This window comes from Anabrus simplex, chromosome 6, assembly GCF_040414725.1.
Source record: "Anabrus simplex isolate iqAnaSimp1 chromosome 6, ASM4041472v1, whole genome shotgun sequence".
Lineage (NCBI taxonomy): Eukaryota > Metazoa > Arthropoda > Insecta > Orthoptera > Tettigoniidae > Anabrus > Anabrus simplex.
In genome coordinates, this window is record NC_090270.1 from 244647911 (window position 1) to 244672089 (window position 24179).

Here is a 24179-nt window from a genome sequence, read left to right on the forward strand (position 1 = left end):
TGGCCTTCGGTTCAGAGGGTCCCGGGTTCGATTCCCGGTCGAGTCGGGGATTTTAACCTTAATTGGTTAATTCCAATGGCACGGGGGCTGGGTGTATGTGTTGTCTTCATCATCATTTCATTCTCATCACGACGCGCAGGTCGCCTACGGGAGTCAAATAGAAAGACCTGCACCTGGCGAGCCGAACCCGTCCTGGGATATCCCGGCACTAAAAGCCATACGACATTTCATTTCATTTAACATGCCGCACTGAACTCGTGTAGCCGTCTGACGTACACACTCCTCGCTGAAATTACTTGATTGTCTCGGGACTGCATGCGTTCACTCGCGAACGATTCACTTGAGACTTTCTGGCATTCGCCAGCTGGGCTCTATATATGGACTCGCAGAAGATTCTCGTAGTTTCCACTTGCAGATCACTCTGGGCACCTGCTCATTTATTAACCAGCTTCTGTCAGAACTTCCCTGACAGCTATGAAACGGACACTATACTCATTTTCAGAGACAACAGAACATCGCTAACTCACTGCTGCCATCTTGACGGGACTAAAATTGATTGCTGCCACCTTATGCACGTTGTAGCGCGGAATTTAAAATTCACGTGCCTTCTTGACAGCTGTCAGGTCCTAACCTCGTCCACTTGTTTTGAACGTGGCTAACCTCACTGCTGCCATCTTGACAGCGCCAAACCTCACTGCTACCATCTTAACTATATAGGGAGCGCGGAATTTAAATTATCTTGACAGGACTTAGACACGCCACGGAATTTATCTAAGATTCTAAAACCAGGGGGCCTAACCAGAGTGGATTAAGGCAAGCTGCCCTACTCGATATGACACCACCTTGGAGGGGACTTAAGGACTAGAGATTAAGGCAAGCTGCCCTCCTCGACATGCTCCTTCCCGTTACCATCTTGGAGGGGTTCTAACCTCAGAAGTTTAAGGCAAACTGCCCTTCTCGACATGCCCCTTCCCGCTACCATCCTGAATTGGTCTAAGTTTTAGGGCAGGCTGCCCTTTCCGACAGGACCCTTTCCGAGCTGACCTTCTCAACAAGACCCTTCCCGTTATAGTTTTCATGGAAGCTGCCCTTCTCGACAACACTGTAATCCTCTCTCCAAAAATAGTACCGGGAAGGGATCATGTCGAGAAGGGCTTGCTGAATCCTCTCTTCAAAATGCCGGGATGGAACCATGTCATGAAAGGGCAGCTGACTTTATCCTCTCTTCAAAAGTAGTGTCGGGAAGGGGCCATGTCGAGAAGGGCAGCTTGCTTAATCCCCTCTCCAAAATGGTATCGGGAACGAACTATTTTCAAAAGGGTAGCTTGCTTTAAAACTATAATCCTCTCTCCAAAAATAGTGTCGGGAAGGTATCATGTCGAGAAGGGCAGCTTGCTTAATCCTCTCTCCAAAATGGTGTTGGGAAGGAACTATGATGAGAAGGGCAGCTTGCTTTAAAACTGTAATCCTCCTTTCAAAATGGTGTCGGAGGGGACCATGTCGAGAAGGGCAGCTTGTTTTAAAACTATGTCTGGAAGGGTCATGTCGAGAAGGGAAGCTTGCCTGAAACCTCTGAGATTAGATCCACTCCAAGATGGTAAAGGGAAGGGTCATGTCGAAAAGGGCAGCTTGCCTTAAACTATAGTCCTTAGAACCCCTCCAAGATAGTAACGGGAATGGGCATGTCGGTAGCTTGCCTTAATCCACTGTGGTTAGGCCCCTGGCTTTAAGTCGTTCAAAAAAATTCTGCAGCTTGGCTAAATCCTGTCAAGATCATTTAAATTCCGCGCTCCCTACATAGTTAAGGTGGTAGCAGCGAGGTTTGGCGTTGTCAAGATGGTAGCACTGAGGTTACCCACGTTCATTTGTTTAAATTCAGCGTTCACGTGCTCAAAGGATATGACAGCTGTCAAAAGCATGTGGATTTTAAAATCCATGCCCACATTGTTAAAGATTGCTGCTGTCATCTTGACAGCTGCCAAAAAACTATCGTTCTACGTTGCGATTTTATTTGACGTAAATAAATATCACACGAGAACACGTTCACTTCCTTATATAAATCACTTGATTTATACTGTACGACCCAACACACATTTATACACAGTCGCAAATGACACTATATAAAACACTCAATAGCGGAGTACCCTGAAGTCGATTCTGACAAGTACAGATATCAACGACACTGACGAGCGCACTATAACATACTCTCTTTCGAATTCGCCGCCCGACTCACTTGAGTCCAGTACTCAGACTCCACCTCGGAGCCCAACAGTCACTCCCAGTCCATCACTTGCCTGAGTCCCAAGAACCAACATCAGCGAACTTAGAACTGAGAACTGCCTTCACTGACTGACAGCTCGATATTTATACCATTCGATCAACCATCTAGAATGATCGACTTCTGGAAGAAGTTCTTACGACACTCCAATGAACCACACTCGAAACATCGATCGACCAGCTAGTCGAATGGGTACTCGAATGTTCTTTCGATATTTAAAAATCTACATGGAAATATCTACAACATTCGTAATGTCTCTACATGTATCTGGATAATAAAACCTTAATGTAAGTTTCCAGAACCCTTCATTTATACCAAATATAGTACAATAAGTCTAATATACGAACATTATGGAATTTTCTACAGCTTTCGACTCTATAGATTTTTAGGTTATACAATACGTATTTGAGGTTATACAATTTGATACTACATATTTACAGAGAAACCATATACTAGTCATGTTTAACACTTAATAAAAGATAATTTAGCATTAAATAAACTCTAATTAAAATATATTAAACACAATAATTCTAGGTTTTACGTGTTACGATGTCGTACCTACGACAAAACATGCCGATTTTAAATTCCGCGCCCCTACGTGCTTAAGGTTGCAATAATGATGTTAGGCCCTGTCAAGATGGCAGCAGTGTTGTTAGCAGTACCCACGTGGTTAGGACCTGCCATCTTAGCAGCTGTCAAAAAGCACGTGGATTTTAAATTCCGGGCTCCTACATCGTTAAAATGGAAGCAGTGAGGTTAACCGCGCCCACATGTTTAGGATCTGTCATCTTGACAGCTGTCAAAAAGCACGTGGATTTAAATTCCGCGCCCCTACATCGTTAAGATGGCAGCAGTGAGGTTAACAGCGCCCACGTGGTTAGGACCTGTCATCTTGACAGCTGTCAAAAAGCACGTTGATTTGAAATTCTCTCGCCCCTACATGAATAAGATGGCAGCAGTGAGGTTAGGCCCTGTTAAGATGATAGCACTGGTGTTAGCGATGTTCTGTTGTCCTTGAAAGTGAGGATAGTGTCCGTTTGACAGCTGTCAAAAAGCACATGGATTTCAAATTCCGCGCCCCCACGTACATAACTTGGTAGCAATTGAGGTATGGCCCTGTCAAGGTGCCAGCAGTGAGGTTAGCGATGTTCTGTTGCCCTAAAAGTGAGGTTAGGGTTCGTCAAGATGACAGCTATCAAAAAGCACGCGGCATTGTTTGCAAACAATAGCACGTGGTCGTGACGTCACGGTCACGTCGTCATGATGTCATGGGGTCAATGACCCCGGGGTCAATTACCTCGGGTGCTGACTCAGCAGAAACATTCTGACGCCAGTGATTTAAAACACTCCTAACCCTACTACTCGCGAGCCTAAGCACTTCAACGGACCTATTGTGTTGCTCTGAACACATTGTCGCCGCTGAGCAGGCATTATCGCTTTTGGCCAGTCCCACTGAATTCTCGACATTCACTGTCAGAGTATTGTTGCGGGTTATCGAAGTCCTTAAATAATAATTACAACTAGAGAGGTAGTATGTTTTACTGTCAAATGATAAATTACAGTTATTTGTATGTGGATTTCTAGTTCACTCGCGTTTGAGCTTTCCACTTCATGCAGTTTGTTCTTACAAACACAGTCGAAAACACTGCCCTCTGAAGCGTCAAACTCGTGCTGTCCAATACGGCCTCCCACAGCTCAGTGTCGTTTCGGTAGCAGTTCACGTCACAACTCGCCTCACTTTGCGTAGTCAAGCCCAGACTCGTCGTAGACTCAGTGACTCGAGACAGATTGAGGTATCCCCGTTTTCCATCTTTTATAGACGAAAGACAACTCACAGTTTTCGCTTCCAGATCATTCAGGGAGCCTTCTCGATTGTTCGCCAGCTTCTTCTAAAGACTCATTCAAGTACTTGGAGGGATGCATTTGATCAGATAGGGTGTATGTAAGTTGAACTTCCTTCCAGTCTGAATTCCATTTCTTTTGCATTCGACAGTAGAAAGAGAGTGAATTAAGGAGATGGATTTCTATAACGTTCTTGAATTTGAAACCGATCAATGAATGCACCAGAGGAATAGTAGTAAGTTTTACCACAAAGTAGCCATTCTAGCTTTTATAAATTTGACTTCATAACGTTCAGACTATTTGAACTGTGGTAACAGTGGTGTTCTGCAGCAAGTAAATTGATTTTTCATTTTCTTTTTTATAGTGTAAAATTTAAGTTTAGCGCTTCTCCTTGTAAAATCAATTTGGTTCAGGTTTATGCTCCTACGTCAGCAGCATCTGAGGACGAGATTAACGAATTTAATGAGCTATTAGAACATTCACAATTAAGTATTTATTTATTTTCCACCTAGTCGATACAATGATTGCTTAAGGCAATTTTTAATGGTCAAAAGTGGTACATGTTTCGTATATTATCAACATCTTCAGCCACATAACACTGTTTAGATGAAAAATATATAAAATTGACAAAGTAATGCTTTAGAGGAAGTGTCCTTAATATTAACATAAGATTGACAAGATTAAAACAAACAAATTAGAACATGTCATCAAGAAAATACAAAACAAGGAAAAGTTAATAATCAAAGGTGATTTCAATGCTAAGGAAGGAGACACTGATAACGAAAGCCACATGAGGTCTGTGGTTGGATACTATGCCCTCGGTGAGAGAAATGAACGAGGTGAGCGGTTTTTGGAGTTCTGTGTCAACAATAATTTTGTTATTTGTAATACACTCTTCCAGCATCATCCAAGACGTAGGTATACAGGGGTTTCTCCAGGTGATAGGACCAGAAATTAGATTGATTTCATCTTGGTACGACAACCTTGAAGGACTTCCATTCTAGACTGTAAGACCTTGCGTGGAGCAGATTGTGGCATTGATCACATTATGATCGCCATGAAGATGAGAATCAAACTGACCAAGAAGTTAACAGTTGAAAGGGTTTGTATTACTGATCAGAAAACCCTCCATTAATTTGGAGAAAACATAAGACCAAAGCAACATGTTTTTAATAATTTTTTTTTGCTAGGGGCTTTACATCGCACCGACACAGATAGGTCTTATGGCGACGGTGGGATAGGAAAGGCCTAGGAGTTGGAAGGAAGCGGCCGTGGCCCTAATTAAGGTACAGCCCCAGCATTTGCCTGGTGTGAAAATGGGAAACCACGGAAAACCATCTTCAGGGCTGCCGATAGTGGGATTCGAACCTACTATCTCCCGGATGCAAACATGTTTTTAATAAAGATGAGAATGAATCACTCTCACAAACATGGGATAAAATGAAAGAGATCATTTCCTCATCTATTCCTTAACCAGATATTAGATTTTCAAATGCGAAACACCCCTGGATTTCACAAACCACATTATTGCTAATTGAAGTGAGAAGTAATTTGAAGAAACGTGGTATATATACCATAGAGGACAGCGATAAATACGTGACACTTTGCCGTGAAATACAGCGTAATTGCAGACCTGATAAGACACACTTTCTCAACAGTGCATGCGAGGAAATAGAAGAACATCAAAACCAGAACCTTTACAAAAATTGCACAGCATTACCCGAGGGTTTAAACCACGCACATGGGTAATACATAATGAAAATGGTAACCTCATCGGAGATAAAAAGGAAGCTGTAGAAAGGTGCAACAATACTGCAAACAACTATATTCTAAATAAAATAACATATTAAATCAGGAAATAATGAAACAGCCTCAATAGGAACCTGATATTTTGTTCAGTGAAATAGAGAATCCAATTAAACATTTGAAAATTAACATATCACCGGGTATCGATGGTGTTTCAGGAGAAATGCTTAAAGAGATGGGAGAGGAAGGCATCCACGTATTGCACTCATCATGCAACAAGGTTTGGAAGACAGGGGAGTGGCCAAAAGACTGGACAAGTTCTATCTTAATTCGACCTATACAAGAAAGGGTCCGTTATGGATTGCTCTGACTACCGAACCATAGCACTTCTATCCCATGCAAGCAAAGTCCTACTACACATACCAAATCAACGCTTGAAGTCTTTATTACAACCTCAGATACCCGTGGAATAAGCAGGTTTTGTGGAAGGTAAAGGTACATGAGAGCAAATTCTGAACATGTGGCAAATAATTGAAAAATGTCGTGAGTTTTGTGTTCCTGTTTTTATCTGCTTTGTAGATTACAAAAAGGCTTTTGACTGTGTTGAGTGCGGCAATGTGTGTGTTAGATGAATTCGGTGTTCCAACACATCTCATATCACTGCCGAAAGGCCTTTATGACCGTAACTTGGCGACCGTAAGGGTGGATGATGATACCTCAGACTTTTTCTGTGTATCCAAAGGCGTAAGACAAGGCTGTGTATTGTCTCCCTAGCTATTGGTTACGGCGGGAGTTTACTCGTTGATTCGATTTAATAGAGCATTTGTTCTTTCCTTGTCTATTCCTTCCAATCTTCCAATCCCACCGCAAGGCCCCTGTTCAGCATAGCAGGAGAGGCCGCCTGGGTGAGGTTCTGGCCATCCTCCCCAGTTGTATCCCCACGACCCAGAGTCTGAAGCTCCAGGACACTGCCCTTGAGGCGGTAGAGGTGGGATCCCTCGCTGAGTCCGAGGGAAAAGTTAACCTTGGAGGGTAAGCAGATGAAGAAGAAGAAGAAGAAGAAGAAGAAGAAGGTGAGCTTGCCGATTTACTTGCACGAGTAAAGGATGCAAGTCTCATTTACGGGTTAGAAATCAGTTTGAAGAAGACCAAACTCATGATCATCGATCGTGGAAATCAAATGCACCTCACAGGTCGATTAAAGGGAATGGAGTTGGTTAATGACCTTGTATAGGTTGGGTCATGTATAAGTGAGACAGGTAATGGCGATTAAGAGATAAGAAGGCGTATGGTCCAGGATGATCTGGCAGAACAGGGCAATATCCAAAATCACGAAGATTCGATTGGTTGAAGTACTAGTATCTTACGTGCTCTCTTACGGTTGTGAGACAAAGACCACATCGATGCCTTTGAGATGTGGTGTTGGCGTAGAATGGTACGTGCAGCTTGGAACCAAAGGCGAACAAATGAGTCCATCATTAAATAGCTGAAGATAGTGAAACTTCTCTCTACATGTGCCAATGAAATAATACTTCATTTTATTGGACATATCTTAAGAAGGGATGGAGACAACCTAGAAAAGACTATCATAGAAGGCAAAATAGAAGGCAGAAGACCATGTGAAAGGACAGCAAGCAGGTGGCTAGATATGGCTAGGAATATAACCGGCCTTCCTCTTCGGAACGTCCTAAGAAAAGCGGAAGATCGATTTGGATGTCGACACTTTGTGAAGCATGTGACTATCTGGAGACAAAGAAAATGGGGTCACGACACTAAGTAATGAGTAATACGACTGATGATGATGAAGCTTACATTATTATTGATCTCGATGCTGAAAGAGAAATATTTAAATGTGAAAGTATTAGATTATGTGTTGAAAGTTACTCGAAATGGAAGGGGACTTGGTTGAGAAATCTAGTCTCCTGCTGCAGGGCGCTGGCTCAAGCAGTAGCATCTCCCTGTGGCATTACGTCAAGCGACAATGCAAAGAATAGGAGAAGGGACTGGCAGCCTGAGTGCTGTATTTTCGATCAATTATTCGTGGTATCATTTGGAGGCCTCAATTTTGAAGAAATGCAACAAGTAATAACGAAAGGTAGGCCAACTCCAAGCATTTCCATAAAGACAAAAATGAAAGATGATAATCGTAATTTCGAAACGGACTTTTATGCTTCTTCAAATCAAGAAACAAACTGTACTGTTGGCTATCCATTTTGTTCGAAACAGGAAACGGAGTGTGGAATAATGATGGATTTTGTGACATCAGTAATTTTCACAAAGCCAAAGCGCGCCACGAAAAGTGTCATTGACACCTGTTCGCAATAACTAAAGTGAAAACTTTCGGGAGAACCAGAATTAATTGTCAGTTGAGTGAGAAAACAAGGTTAGATGTTTCAAAACAATGCAGAGTTTAATTCAAGCCTAGAACTAATGAAACGATTAAATAATGATGTCTGCTGTGTGTTGGCTAAACATGAGCTGCCATTTAGAGGTCATAACGAGCGGGAAGATTCTGTCAGCCAGGGAAACTACATTGACCTAATTAAGTTACTTTCTAAATACGATAGTAAATGGAATTTTCATCTTCACAACACGGTGGTGTTTAAAGGAACATCTAACAGCATTCAGAACGATATTATTGCAAGTGTTAGTGACGTAATTCTGGATAAGATTAAGTCAGAAATAAACCAGGCTAGTTTTACAGCAATAATGTTCGACGGAACTACAGGCTTTGCAAAGCTCTCTCAACTTTCAATCGTCAATCGATACGTGAAATATGGTATTATTCATGAGAGATTGGTTCTACAGATGTCATTACTGATCGCACTGTGATTGCTGTAAGCGATCATGGTTTTTAAATCCTCTTTCATTTCAATTACCAGCAAAAGCTTATAGCACAGCTTATGATGGAGATGCAACATTTTCTGGACACTTAAACGGTTTACAAACTCCTGTGAAAAACAGGTGCCCCAGTACACTCTTCATACACTGCTATGCTCACAAATTCAACTCCGTTATTTCCCAAGTCAAGGAATGTAAGGTATGGTTTAAAACGCTGAGTGGCATTCCAAATTTCTTTTCACATTCATCGAAACGCGTTAACGCACTTGCTGAATTTGAAGTAACGAAACTATTTCCTAGTATTGCCAATACAAGATGGAATTTCAATTCCAGAAGAGTGAATGCAGTGAATGAAAAACAGAGCTGATAGATATTTTTAACGTGTTGCTGAAGATCCAGACAGTTGGATCACGGAAGCTTTCATTACTGAAAAAGGCTATGTATCGTCATTAAAGGATTTTGATTTTGCACTTCTACTGAAAGTTTTCTGACATATCTTTTCGCTCCCGGAAACACTATTCAACATCCTTAAAAGTAAAATATTGAATGTGAAATACTGCATCGACAGAATAAAAGTGATGATAGCTCACCTTAGAAACGCCAGAAATTATTTTGAAAGTAGAATACGATAATGTGGAACCTCCTAAGAAGAGACGTTGAGAAGATGACTCACTAGGGCCAAAAATGAAATATGTGCTTCCCTACAATGAAATTATTGATACTGAGGTTGGGAAAATGAAAGTGAGATTTCAAGATTTCAGTGATTTGCAATTTCTTGAGCTATTTGATTCAAAGAAATGTCAGTGCTCAAAATTCGATTTCCTGATGACTTGTTTTTGACTCTTAAATCAAGTTAAGGGAGTTTTTCCAATTTTTGAAATTTACGGAGAGAATTAATATCGGTATACAATATAGGCTCTCAGACTTTTAGAACAAAACTGTCACTGAAATTATGCAGTTCTTCAAAGAAAGAGGCTTGACAGATGAAGCGTTTACCTAAACATATAAATTATATTGTTTGTTATCAACAATACCAGTCAGCACATCCACTGTAGAGCGAAAATTCTCTTGTTTGAAACCTGTAAAGACGTCTTCTTCGTAACTCGCAAAGCGAGAATAGACTTTCTACACTTTCCCTGTTGTCAATTGAAAAAGGATTGCGAGATGAATTTCAAAGTGAAAAATCCTTCTACGACGCAGTTATCGAGAAATTCCTTCAGAAAGGCGACAGAAGCATTACACTAATACACAAATAAAGTTGAGTTTGTTGTAGTTGATTTTATTTATATTTAGGCCTATATTTAATTGCTTAATCATATTTTTATTAATTTGTTAAGGTATGTATGTAGTTAAATTATGTGCAGGACTATATTTATTGGATTTCTGTAAATTTTGACCCGAGTAATGGGAAGTCAATCAATCAATATTGATCTGCATTTAGGGCAGTGACCTAGGTGGCAGATTCCCTATCTGTTGTTTTCCTAGCCTTTGATTAAAAGATTGCAAAGAAATTGGAAATTTATTGAACATCTCCCTTGGTAACACCTCTTCCTATAAACGAATATTTGTCCCAATTTGTTCTCTTGAATTCCATCTTTATCTTCATAATGTGATCTTTCCTACTTTTAAAGACACCACTCAATCTTATTCGTCTACTGATGTCATTCCACGCCATAACTCCACTGACAGCTCGGAACATACCACTTAGTCGAGCAGCTCGTCTCCTTTCTCCCAAGTCTTCCCAGCCCAAACTTTGCAACATTTTTTGTAAATCTCCTCTTTTGTCGGAAATAACCCAGAACAAATCGAGCTGCTTTTCCTTGGATTTTTTCCAGTTCAGTAATCCTGGTGGGGGTCCCATACACTGGAACCATACTCTAGTTGGCGTCTTACCAGAGACGTTCTCTCCTTTACATCCCTAGTACAACTCCTAAGTACCTTCATAACCATGTGCAGAGATCTGTACCCTTTATTTACAATCATCCTCCCTTTGTATTTATTCTAGTCCTTAGCGAGAAAGGTCACCGCAAGCCTCTGTGTGGTACATTAATTAGTTTTTTATTAATGTCAGTTCCTATGACCACCTTTTACCAGCATGTACTCGCGGCGGCTTCATCCGCACTTTTAATTCAACTGTTAGATGATTTAAAACCATTTGTTTAAAAGCGAAATAAAAAGTTATTAACACACATCTTTTTTATATAAATTGAATTGATTACATTATATTATTTTTAATTACATTGTTATATTTAATGCTGAAGATACCGGGTTGGCTTTCCAATACGTAAATATCTAACTTATTTCCAACAGGCAAAAATGGTCCATGAACCAATTTATTTGAATGTACGATTCATTCGCACCTTCATCGTAATCAAATACGCTCAAAAAAAAAAAAAAACCCTACGGTGCAACAGCCCTAAGGTCCATGACCTACCAAGCGATCACTGCTCAGCCCGATGACCTGCAGATTAGGAAGTTTCATGTGGTCAGCATAACGAATCCTAGCGGCCGTTACTCCTGACTTTCTAGACCGGGACCACAATCTCACCGCCAGATAGCTCCTCAATTGTAATCACGTAGGCTGAGTGGACTTCGAACCAGCTCCAGGATCCAGGTAAAACTCATTAACCTGGCCGGGAGTGGAATTCGGACTCTCCACGTAAGAGACAGGCAGCTACCTCTACACCGTGCAGCCGACTCATTCGAAAACTCTCTAGCTATTGTCTTCCAGCTAAACACTGTGTATGTACATCAGAAGTCTGTCTGTCTAGTTTACAGTGCACGGATTGGCTATCGAAGCGAATAGAGGGAAATCTTAAACACCGATGGCGTTGCTATAATGACGCGTAATAAAGCATGATGAAGTGCTGTGGTAGTTAGCCATTACTTTCTTTACTGCACCATTAAGTGTCATTGCGGCTTGATTGATCCTATGAGAAGCATCTTTCATAACATCCAGGCGGACTAGTCTCCCCAGCCTCAAGTCTGCAACATTTTCGAAGCACTACTCGTTTGTCGGAAATCGCCGAGAACAAGTCATGCTGCTTTCCCGCGGATCTCTTCCAGTATCATTTAAGAAAGGAAAACAACAGATAGGGAATTTGCCACATGGACGATTGCCCTAAATGCAGATCAGTAGTGACTGATTGATTGATTCTCGAATCAGGTAATCTTGGTGAAGGTCCCATACACTGAAACCATACTCTTTTTGGGGTCTTACCAGTGACTTACATGACCTCTCCTTTACATCTCCAGCTGTGGCTGGAGGAGGTGGAATACAGACACGGTATCCTCTGCCTGTTGTAAGGGGTGACTGAAAAGTGGTGTCCGGCTCCGTGGCTAAATGTTTAGCGTGCTGGCCTCTGGTCAAGGGCTCCCGGGTTCGATTACCGGCAGGGTCGGGAATTTTAACTATTATTGATTAATTTCGCTGGCTCGGGAGCTGGGTGTACGTGTCGTCTTCATCATCATTTCATTCACATCACGATGCGCAGGTCACCTACGGGTGTCATATCAAAAGGCCTGCATCTGGCGAGCCGAACTTGTCCTCGGGCACTCCCAGCACTAAAAGCCATACGTCATTGCCATTTCCAATTTTACTGAAAAGTGGACCAGGAGCTCGCAACGTGGGAGAGTGATTTGGCGACCATGGTTGCTTAGCTGAGTCTGACATTCCTTCCAATTAGTTGTGTAAGGTTCCTTGCTTTCATTAATCCTATCTGACCTCCCTTGGTGAGCGCTTACTGACGTGCTGTGTGGCGCAGAAGGTTGAGGCGCTGGTCTTCTGACCCCAGGTTGGCAGGTAAAAGAACTCCTGCGGGACTAAATTCCGGCACCTCGGAGCCTCCAAAGACCGTCAAGTACTCAGTGGAACGTAAAGGCAATGACAATATTACGAGCTCTTTTTTTTTTTTCTCCGGCTCTGAATATATGCGATTTCTGAGGCAAGACAATGTTTCCTAGCAGCCGTGAAGGCTATGATGTAAAGTGCGAATGGATGGCCAGGCAATGCTACCTAGCAACCGTGCAGGATGTTAATTTTTTTTTTTTTTTGCTAGGGGCTTTACGTCGCACCGACACAGATAGGTCTTATGGCGACGATGGGATGGGAAAGGCCTAGGAGTTGGAAGGAAGCGGCCGTGGCCTTAAGGTACAGCCCCAGCATTTGCCTGGTGTGAAAATGGGAAACCACGAAAAACCATTTTCAGGGCTGCCGATAGTGGGATTCGAACCTACTATCTCCCGGATGCAAGCTCACAGCCGCGCGCCTCTACGCGCACGGCCAACTCGCCCGGTCAAACAGCAGGATGTTAAGTATGGATGGACGGTTAGACAGTGTTACCTAGCAACCGTACAGGCTGTGATGAGAAGTATGGATGGATGGCCAAACAGTGTTTGCCTAACAGCCGTGCAATCTTTGCTTATGGCTGGTGCTCATTTGAAATTAGCAGCCGTTGATGGATGGCCTGACTGAGCAGCATTGTGTTTGAAAAGAATGCAGATTGTTTCAAAGGCTATCTCATCAATTGAACTGTGGACATGATCTATCCATTTGAGCAGGCTATTATTTTCCAGTTCCATCAGTGTATTAAATCTCGTTTAATTCTATAAAAATCAGTTTATTTGAGTTCAATGTTCTTACGTATAATAAACATTACTACTTCTCATATATTGCACTGAGGTAACGTATGTAAGCAGCTTTCAGTGCATGATTTAGCATTTCTGCACACTCCTGAATTTTCTCTTTTTGCACACCAGTATGATCAATTATATGAAAAAATCTGTTGTCAGTGTGTTGTTACATATCAAATCTCCCTGTTATAACTTTTTCACGTCAGAGTTGTGTGTGTAAATAAATTCATGCAGTGTAGGAGTTAAGTACCTGCTAACAACTGACACTCTTCGTCTAATTTATTTCACAATGGTACAATGTCGACTTTCTTATTTGTGTTTCATTCGGGGCAAAGCAACCCTAAATACTTTGAACACTTTGAGGGTCTTACAAAACAGAATTTTCAGAGTTATGTATGGATTCCATCAACTATATTCTCGAAATAAAATGTATTCTGAAACCAACATATTACCACTTTAACTATTAATCTCATTAAATGCATCACTTGTTATTCATAAAGTCTTGCATAATGAAATATTCGCCAACTCTAAATTTTCTTAAGTCACTGAAATTCATTTATATAAGACAAGTCAAAAAATTAATTACACGTTTTTCACAATTATACAACAAAGTTTAGCACTAAGGGAGTGCAACACATACTTGAATATAACAGTGCTCCTGATAATATTACAATTATCTCTAAAACTGTCCCATTTCGTAATAAGCTTAAGAAGTACCTCTTAGGCACTCTGAATGTGTATCAGTTATTCCTCTTAGATTTTTTATTTTCAAAGGGACATTAAAAGTCGAAATAGTTGTTCCTCCTGTATCGTTACTTTGACAATAATCCGCCTACTTAATATAATCCTCTCCATTAGGTAAATAGTGATAGTTAAATCATATATAAAACCAGTATAATTCTATTGTTGTAATTATCTATGTATTGTTCCTCTCGACAGAGGCCTTGCTCTCTGGAACCCTATTTATCAATAAATCGATTCAATTGTTTAATTTACGTACTTTCTACGAAGTTCCATGCATAAATGATATAATATATCCATTTTCTACCTTTATACGAAAGTGTGCTTCTTTCAGTTCTTAATCAATAAAATACCATTTTAAATACAGTAGAACAAGTATTAGTATTTATCTTATCTCAAAGTAACAGCAAGCTTTTCCTCTGCCATTATTCTTTTTCTGTTACTTAGTTCCATTCTCTGCAACCTTGGTTCCAGTTTTTGTAATAATTTACACATGTCTCTACAGATATTTGCAATTATTAAAAAAATCGTTCAATGCAGTTGCATAACTTTATACAAGTTCTTCCCATTGAAATTAATTTCATGAGTCCACTGTCTCTGACTGTCAATCAAATCAATTATTCATTCTGAAGAAAAGTCATTTATCAATAATTTCTCAAATCGTAATAGCACTGGCGGCATGTTGTCTATACAATTGCTGTTGCAATACCGCTTCCTGTCTGGCCAACGTACCAGCTCATCTCATTGCTGCTTTCCTGCTTGCTCTCGCTTGTTACTTCTCCAAGCTTCAAACTGGCTTCTGTGTGGCGTTAGCCTAATATAACCTCTAAAATCGCTCATATCCATAGGAAGAGATCTGAAATCTTTATTCATTTTGACATAGATATGTTTCTGGGATGGGTGTCTATCTGGATTTAGGGTCATCAATTATTCCCCGACACCATTGTAACCATGGCAACCGGTGTTCGTCTATGTACACTAGGTCAGTAGCGCCATCTTCTCACTGTGCGCTTTCTTCCTGTTACTCCCTAGTTTACACGATGTCAGTTGATGAGACAATTGTCAGTAGACAGTTGACTGGCTTGCAGTTATTAGCTACGTGTGAACACTTCGGTCCAGTTGTCTAGACAATTGCCTCCCAATTGCCCAGACAATCGATTGTCTCCAGAAGTGGACTGAGTGAAACGAACTGCGCCCAGCTGCAACGCCCACCACCCGGAGCTCAGTATTGTTGGGACAGTTGGCGCCGTGTGAACGTGACAGGCCAGTAGCTGTATATTTATTTTGTGCCAGTTCGCTTGTGTCAACCGAGAGGTGTGGTCGACAGCGTGGTCTTGATGATTTAAATACTTCAATGTTTAAATTATTTGCAAGTTGTTCGCGTAATTATGGCTTCAAACTAGGGTGACGATACTAACGTAAAATTCGCTGAGCTGTATAGGGAACGATGATGTTTGTGGGACCAGGATTTGATGTGATTGAGGCCAAAACTTTGCAAGACTCAGCAATGAATTCCCGGCACATATAATTACAAAACAAATGTAATTCCTCATGGGATATTACAGACGCTGCGCATTCAGCCATTTCTCGTCATCTACAGTAGTAGCGTGGCAATAGCTTCCTCGTGTGAACGGGTTCTCGTTCACGTGGAGTGGCCAGAGACTGTCCCGCAATAATTAGAGGACAACTATCGTCATCAATTGTCTCATCAACTGGCATCGTGTAAACTAGGTATCAGAGTTTGAAAAAATCTTGTACCAAGTGAACCTTGTTCTACTCTTCAGTCCAGAATTAAAACAAAATCATTGAACTGGCCAGAAAACAAGCCCAGGGCCTTGGAATAAGAAACAAGCATATACAGGACTAGTTAGGGCCGCGCAGCTGTTAGCTTGCATCCAGGATATAGTGGGTTCGAACTCCACTATCCTCAACCTTGAAGATGGTTTTCCGTGGTTCTCCGCAGCCTTGAAAATGGTTTTCCGTTGTTTCCCATTTTCACACCAGTCAAATGCTGGGGGCTGTACCTTAATTAAGGCCACGGTCGCTTCCTTCCCACTCCTAAGCCTTTTCTATCCCATTGTCGCCATACGACCTAGGCCTATGTGTGTCGGTGTGATGTAAAGCAAATTGTAAATAATAATAATAATAATAATAATAATAATAATAATAATAATAATAATATTTTTACAAGGTCTAGAATATCTTTCATTTCATGAACCACACCATTATTTTGTTAACACACACATTTTTCTTTCAGTTTATTGGAACTCTTTATTCCATTTTGGGTGAAGACAAAGGAGGGATTATTTGTACTCCATACATGTCGTAAAAGGCTACTAAGAGGGAGGAATGAAATAATCTGTACCCTCTCTCTCGTCTTTTAACCCTAAAAGCAATCCTTGATCCTATGCCTTTCACTGTAGCGGTAAAATTATACGAGTGCGAATTTTATTGTTTTAAGGTTAAGTACAACTGGGAGAGTCATCCTTTCGTAACACTAATTAGGGGAAAAATGATAAGGTCTGACTCTTTAAAGAATGGGGGTGTCGGGGAAAAGAAAGTAAAAGTCCGCGAGGGACGTGAAAATAAAAGACACTCTAGGCCTCGCAAACCTAATACCGAAGTGGAGTGGAGTTGACTAACGGAGGTCCTATAGGAAGGATGACACTGAACAGCTTGAAAAAAGTAAGATGAATCAATGCCAGACTCAGCTAGTGCTCCCCAAAAATAACAAGATGGGAGACGTTGGGGGCGGGGTTGTCTTCTTTTATTCACCTCTTACAACAGACAGAGGATAACAAGGAAAAATTCTACCAGATTCACCTACAGTGGACTGATCGTGAATATTAATGGCATATTTTTTTTTTAAATTGAAGAGCCTATGTAGAACCCTTCAGCATTCTGAAACAAATTCCATTTTTGTTCTAGCACATAAATACCCCATTCATAGCACGTAAAAAAGTTGGCAAGAATTTTCCAACTGAAGTTTTCAGAATTCCACTGGAGACTGTTTATGATTATTGCCTAAATGAATCCTCGAGGACAGTGAAGTAACGTGTAATGGTTTCATGAAAAATGAGGTTAACGTGAGAAGTCCAAATCCACATGTAAATTCATCTCAGTTACTCAGTTAAATTCCTACAACACAATTATAATCTTCGGAATATTTCGTCAATTGCTGTAAATTTCTCAAACACTGTGCAAGTTGGTTAATCAAGATAATTCATTGCATTTAGATATATTTTCTATCAATTATTGTTTCAAAGTTACTATGTTATACAGAACAGGGGAAATCCGTGTAATTTGGACCACTTAAATTTAAACGTCCATAACTCTATTGACCTTAATGAAAATTTCTCAAAATTTATACACGATAATTAGTACAGTATATCAAATAATGTGGTGAAAATAAAATTTAATATTATCTTTCGGATTTGTTTAAAATAAATGTTTATTTTATACTTTGCTATTGTGTAATTTTGACCGATGGCGTGTAACTTCGACAAGGTGACGTGTAAGATGGACTGGTAAATATAAACACTTATTTCTTTAATATATTCATTATGAAATACTAGGCAGTAAAATACGACATTATGAATTGTGGTCATCACTAATGTAGGATAATGATAAAACAATTCATCCTGAATTTTGAGGCAGTTTGCGTAAGCCCACCTTTTGAAACTATTGCACTGAATCTAATCGTCATTATAATACTTGACACGTACAATGCCGCCGTCAGATAGCTCCTCAATTGTAATCATATAGGCCAAGTGGACTTCGAACCAGCCCTCAGATACAGGTAGAAATCCCTGACCTGGTTGGGAATCGAACCCGGGACCTCCGGTTAAGAGGCAGATACGCTACCCCTACACCGCGGTGCCAGTCTCGAATTATAAAACAAGCTCTTTTAGAATTATTACAATTGTTATAACGGTCCAAATTACACGACACGCAAATATTTAATAAAATAAATAATATACAATGTATTTAAAAAGTTTTGAATTAAACTACACTGACTTAGCAAATGTCATGGGATAGTCACCTAATAGCGTGTGGGGCCTCCTCTGGCCCTGCGAACTGCAATGATACGCCGTGGAAGTGAGTCAAGAAGTCCCTGGTTGTCCCCTGGACGCAGCTGACACCAAATCATTTGCAGAGCGGCCGCCAATGCTGGTCTGTTCGTGGGTGCAGGATCCATGGCACGGAGCCTGCGTTCCAGGACATCCCAGATATGCTCGATAGGGTTCATATCGGGGCTCCTGGGTGGCCATCAGTCGTTGGACCTCCGCTGCATGTTCATGGAACCATTCTCGGGTGACGTGGGAGCGTTGTGGTGGCGCGTTAGCATCTTGAAACACCGCAGAACCGTCTGGGTGCTCGAAGGCCAAAAATGGGTGGAGATGGTCTTCGAGCATACCGCGTACCATTCAAAGTGTCTTCCAGAACAACTTGGAGGCCCATTCCATACCAGAAAAATGCACCCCAGACCATACGAGAGACACCAGCGCCCTGGACTACACCTTCAAGGCAGGTGGGATCCATCGCTTCATGTGGTCTGCGCCATACACGGTGCCTCCCATCGGCATGGTGCAGTTGAAATCGTGATTCGTCCGACCATATCACGTTACGCCATTGTTCCAGTGTCCATCCCTGGTGACTGGCGACAAATGCGCGTCGTTGTGCCCGATGACGTTGGGTTAACAGTGGCACCCGTGTGCGGCGCCGGCTCCCATACCCCATAGAACCCATGTTCCTACGGATTGTCCATTGGGAGACGTGTCTAGCACGACCTGTGTTGAATTGAACCGTGATTTGTTGCACGGTTGCCCGTCTGTCACTATTGGCAATCCGTCTCAGATGTCGCTGGTCACGGTCATCGAGGGTGGCTGGACGGCCGGTCGTTCGTCTGTTGTGGACGGTGATACCCGCATTCAGCATTCACGATACACCCTGGATACGGTTGATCTGTGAAGCCGAATTCCCGTACCACTTCCGAAATCGCACTTCCCATCCGTCGGACACCGACCACCATACCCCGTTCGAACGGTGTCAGCTCACGACGACGTTCCATGTTACACCTGTCACATGCACATCCACTGCTCATAAGGTCTCCTATACAACTGGGGGCGTGTGGTGCGCAGACAACACACCTGCGCATCAGTGCTCCGCTATCCCATGACATTTGCTCTGGCAGTGTATGTTAAAACTTACCTAGATGTTTCATCAGTAGGCCTACTTACAAAATCTAAACACGCCCATGGATGAAATACGAGTAACTAATTCACTGTATACTTACTTGTCACCGTATACGCTTACAAAGAATGTTAGTATTAAAATTGATTTCATCCTTCCCCTACAACCTTAAGTCGATTAGCAAAGCAACTTCCAGGAAGAAAGCTACTCTCAGCTGTCTAGCTGACCTTGCCTCAGACAGGGGGTGATCAAACTTGTGAATAGAAAAAATTTAATCGGTCCAAATTACACGCAGGTCCAAATTACACGGACTTCCCTTACCTCCATAAGGACTGCACCTTGAGAAATAATGTCCTTAATATTGTGGGAGGTCTTGTCTTCCACCCACTTGTTGATAGCCAGTACAGACTCTTCTTTCTTTCGAAGGAAGTCCATCTGCTGCACCTCCGACAAGAAGTACTTCCGAATGCTCTCCTTAAAGGACTTCTTCACACTTGCTGTCACATCGACGTACAACTTATTGGCCATCAAGAGGGTAACATCGCCGTTTAACTTCTAAAAGAACGATCAAACTGAATTAATGGAAAGTTATACAGAAAAACATAAGGACAACAGTTAACATTTTCATAACAGACGATTCTGGCAATTCAAATACTCAGAACCAGGACTTCTCAAAGGGCCTTGGGTGGTACTTTTGTAAAGGCAGCAAGATTCTTTTCCAATTTAAATAATATATTATTTTTCGGAATGTTTCCTCTTCCTGAACACAAGACTGAATTCGTGCAACTCACAAAAAACAAAACAAAAAATACATTTTTAAGAAACAGTAGCAGTGCCCTAGACAGCAAAAGTTTTGTTTTAATCACTGATGACGATGTAAGGAATTACACGTTAAGATATTATTCACTCCACTTTCCCCGATTTAAAGGTGGATTATGTGAAAATTGTACATTATTTTATTGCGTATATCCGCTTCTTCGCTAGGAGGATTTTGTGAAACTGTGTCCAGACAGATAAGGACTTAGCTATACTCCCTGGCACATAAGCCTATACACTAAGGCAGGGCCTCTCAAACGCCCAAAATCTCACGCGTTCAAACTGAGGTGCATAGTTCCTGTGCACAGTGCATCGGTCCCACTCGGCTTGGCTCGGACCAACGCTTTGTATCTGGGCTACTCGGCTAAGCTCAGCTCAACTCGGCTCAACTCGGCTCGGATTTGGAGCGCTACGGAGCAAGTGAGGGAGAGGGAGACAGGCGGAGTGAGCGAGACAAGCGTGGGGAAGGAGAGAGACAGCGCCATTGCTCCAAATCGAGGAGTGGGGGTCTGCACTCTAGTCAACCAAGCGAAGTCGTCTTTAGCACCGTGCACAGTGCATGCACTCTGAGAGGCCCTGCACTAAGGGTACAACCTTACTCATTCTCCCCTGTTAATACTGATGGTAGTGATTTTTAGTTACTACTCAGTGTCACTGACCATACAGTTTGGGGTCCCTACTTCCCGATACGACGTCTTACAGTTATTAATATGGCACATTAGCACTATACAGTCATTGTTTATATCGTGGATATAATCTCTCTATATACAAGAACATGTCCTGACTGACTGACTGACTGACTGACTGACTGACTGACTCATCATCGCCGAGCCAAAACTACTGGACATAAAGAAATGAAATGTTGAGGATACATTTATATTAAAATGTAGGTGCTCGCTAAGGGAGGATTTTTGGATATTCCGTCGCTAATGGGGTGAAAAGGGGGCTGAATTTTTAAAATGAATTATCTATATCTCAAAACTTCAAAAGTTTAGAGATGTAAAAATTTGTATTTGTAATCTCCTGTAAAAATAAAGAAACACGTATTTTTTTGTTTTCAGAAAATTCCAATTCGAGGGGTGAAAAGGGGGTTGAATGCCTTCAATGAGGATACTTATATCTCTGAAACTGAAGGTATTACACACATGAAAATTGGTATTTGGGATCTCCTTTAAAAATAAAGAAACACGTATGTTTTGCTTTTGGAAAATCCAATTAATGAGGGTTAAACAAGAGTGGTAAATTGGGGTGAATTTTTAAAAATACTATACCTACAGTATATCTCAGAAACGTAAAATGTTACAGACGTAAACATTGGTATTTGGAATCTCCTGTAAAAGTAAAGAAACATAGGTGATGTCTTTTCGGAAACTCCACTTAAGGGCGACTAAAAAGGGGGTGAAATTTTAAAATGAGCATGTTTACAGTATAATATGTTACAGAAGTGAAAAATTGTATTTTTTATATTTAATAAAATAAAGAAACATGTACTTTTGTTTTCGGAAAAACCACTTGGGTTGGGGGTAAAATTGACTGAAAATGGCGTTGAATTATTTTAATTAGGATAATGATATCTCAAAAACTGAGGATGTTATACACGTGAAATTTGGTATTTGGAATCTCCTTTAAAAATTTAAAATACGTATTTTTTTGTTTTCGGAAATCCGCTTAAAGGTGGTGGTGGGAGGGGAATTGAAAAGTTAGTTGAATTATTTGTATGAAGACATTATTATCTCAAAAACGAAAGATTTTGCAGATGTGAAATGATATACCTATTCTAAGAAAATCCAATGACGGGGGGGGGGCGGGGGTGTGAAAGAATTGAAAAATTAATTGAATTCAATGTATGAGGATACTTACATCGAATAAAAACTAAAGTTATTACAGCCGTGAAAATTGGTATTTGGATCTCCTTTAAAAACAAACAAAAACTCGTTTTTTGTGGGGAATCATCTTGATGTGCCGGTAACAAAAATTATAAATCGAGAGTTTCAGTGCGCAAGTGCGGAAGACGGGCTTGTTAAAACGCTAGACATTGACCTTGAACGCATTTCGGCAATTGCTCAATCCTACACTGCATGTGGTTTTGGTTTTTTTTTTTTTTTGCTACTTGCTTTACGTCGCACCGACACAGATACGTCTTATGGCGACGATGGGACAGGAAAGGGCTAGGAGTGGGAAGGAAGCGGCCGTGGCCTTAATTAAGGTACAGCCCCAACATTTGCCTGGTGTGAAAATGGGAAACCACGGAAAACCATCTTCAGGGCTGCCGACAGTGCGGTTCGAACCCACTGTATCCCGGATGCAAGCTTACAGCTGCGCGCTCCTAACTGCATGGCCAACTTGCCCGGTGTTTGCAGACATCCTTTATGTACTTTTATTGAATTACGGCATATTCAAATGTAATATATTTGCTTGTGCGTATTATTACAGCGTGGTTTCTCTTCAATCCGGCAAATAATGGCAAAGTTCAAGAATGGAGCTGAATTATTTACACAAAGCAAACACCAAAGAATACAGTTATAGCAATGCGTATATCAAAATAAAGACAGAAATATTGTATGCTTGTATTGGTATTCCTGATGGTACAGTACTACAATAGTGCCGACAACTGTAAGTTTTGTTATTCTTGTATGTTTAATCTTTTTGGTGAGTTCTGTTTTGGTAGCCAGTCTGTTGACTTTTGTGAAGTATTCACCTGTAGTTGCGTATCAAGATACTGTCATTATTGAAAGACAGTGTGCTGTATTAATAGATAGTTTGTATCCAAGGGAATATACAATATGCGTAAACATAAATCAGCCTTAGTGTCCGTAACTCTATTGACCCTATGAAAATTTCTCAAATTTTATACACGATTATTGGTACAATATATCAAACAATTTGGTGAAAATAAAAGTTAATATTATCTTTAGGATTTGTTTAAAAGAAATGTTTATTCTATAATTTGTTATCGTGTAAAATGGACCGATAGCATGTAACTTCGACCAGGTGAATGTAATTTGGACTAACCTAACCCCCTGGCACTACAGCTCTTGAGGAGCCTTGGCCTACCAAGCGACACTCCGGAGATAAAAACTGATATTCTGGTGATTTTGGTGATTTTTTTATGACTGAAATTCAAAGGATTGAGTTTCTTCTTTCTTGTCACAAAGTTATTTCGTTGAATTCAAACAATTTATCACTTAAATAATGCTTTGTTTGCTAGTCTGCGCACAGCAGAAATTGGCGTGGCATCTGCTGAACTGCTTTGTTAGGTAATGATGCCGTTGTCATGTTTCCATTCAATCCAATGTGTCTGTTCTTTGCAATTACTCATCCATGGGATGGGCCAACAGCCCCCGCCCCCCACCTCTCCCCATATATTTATGTAGAATCCAGCTGTAAGATCTACCATATTCCTGAATAAATTTATAAAGCCTGTTGCGGACTAATATTTCAGTACTCGGCTGTCATTGAGAACGGAAAATTATTCACCTGCATTCTGCTTATCACAATGCAACTTTTCTTGAGTCGAAATTATGGGTATTGTAGTTTCTTTCATGTCATGATTGTTGGCTATAGGTGCAATACGTACATGGCTTGAAGTTGATGCGACACTTTCCTGATGAGAACAATCTGATTCCGATAACATTTCATGTTTGTTCCCGGCTTCATCAATGGAGACTCCTGTTCGGCAATAGCTGACCCTCATCTGTTTTCTATCAAAAGTTCAGCAATTCGTCGCTAATCAATCAATCAATCAATACTGATCTGCATTTAGGGCAGTCGCCCAGGTGGCAGATTCCCTATCTGTTGCTTTCCTAGCCTTTTCCGAAATGATTTCAAAGAAATTAGAAATGTATTGAACATCTCCCTTGGTAAGTTATTCCAATCCCTAACTCCCCTTCCTATAAATGAATATTTGCCCCAGTTTGTCCTCTTGAATTCCAACTTTATCTTCATATCGTGATCTTTCCTACTTTTATAAACGCCATTCAAACCTATTCGTCTACTAATGTCATTCCACGCTATCTCTCCGCTGACAGCTCGGAACATACCACTTAGTCGAGCAGCTCTTCTTCTTTCTCTCAATTCTTCCCAACCCAAA

The 24179-nt window shown here is 41.0% G+C and overlaps 1 protein-coding gene across 1 annotated transcript in view; it reads right to left on the reverse strand.

Moving 5' to 3' along the window:
- The window catches only part of LOC136875953 (serpin B6), a 177103-nt gene that overhangs the window by 46955 nt on the left and 105969 nt on the right, over positions 1–24179 (reverse strand). Inside the window, exon 5 of the mRNA XM_068228277.1 lies at positions 19612–19828. Within this exon, the coding sequence (XP_068084378.1) occupies positions 19612–19828 (217 nt within the window). The remainder of the gene's footprint in view (positions 1–19611; positions 19829–24179) is intronic.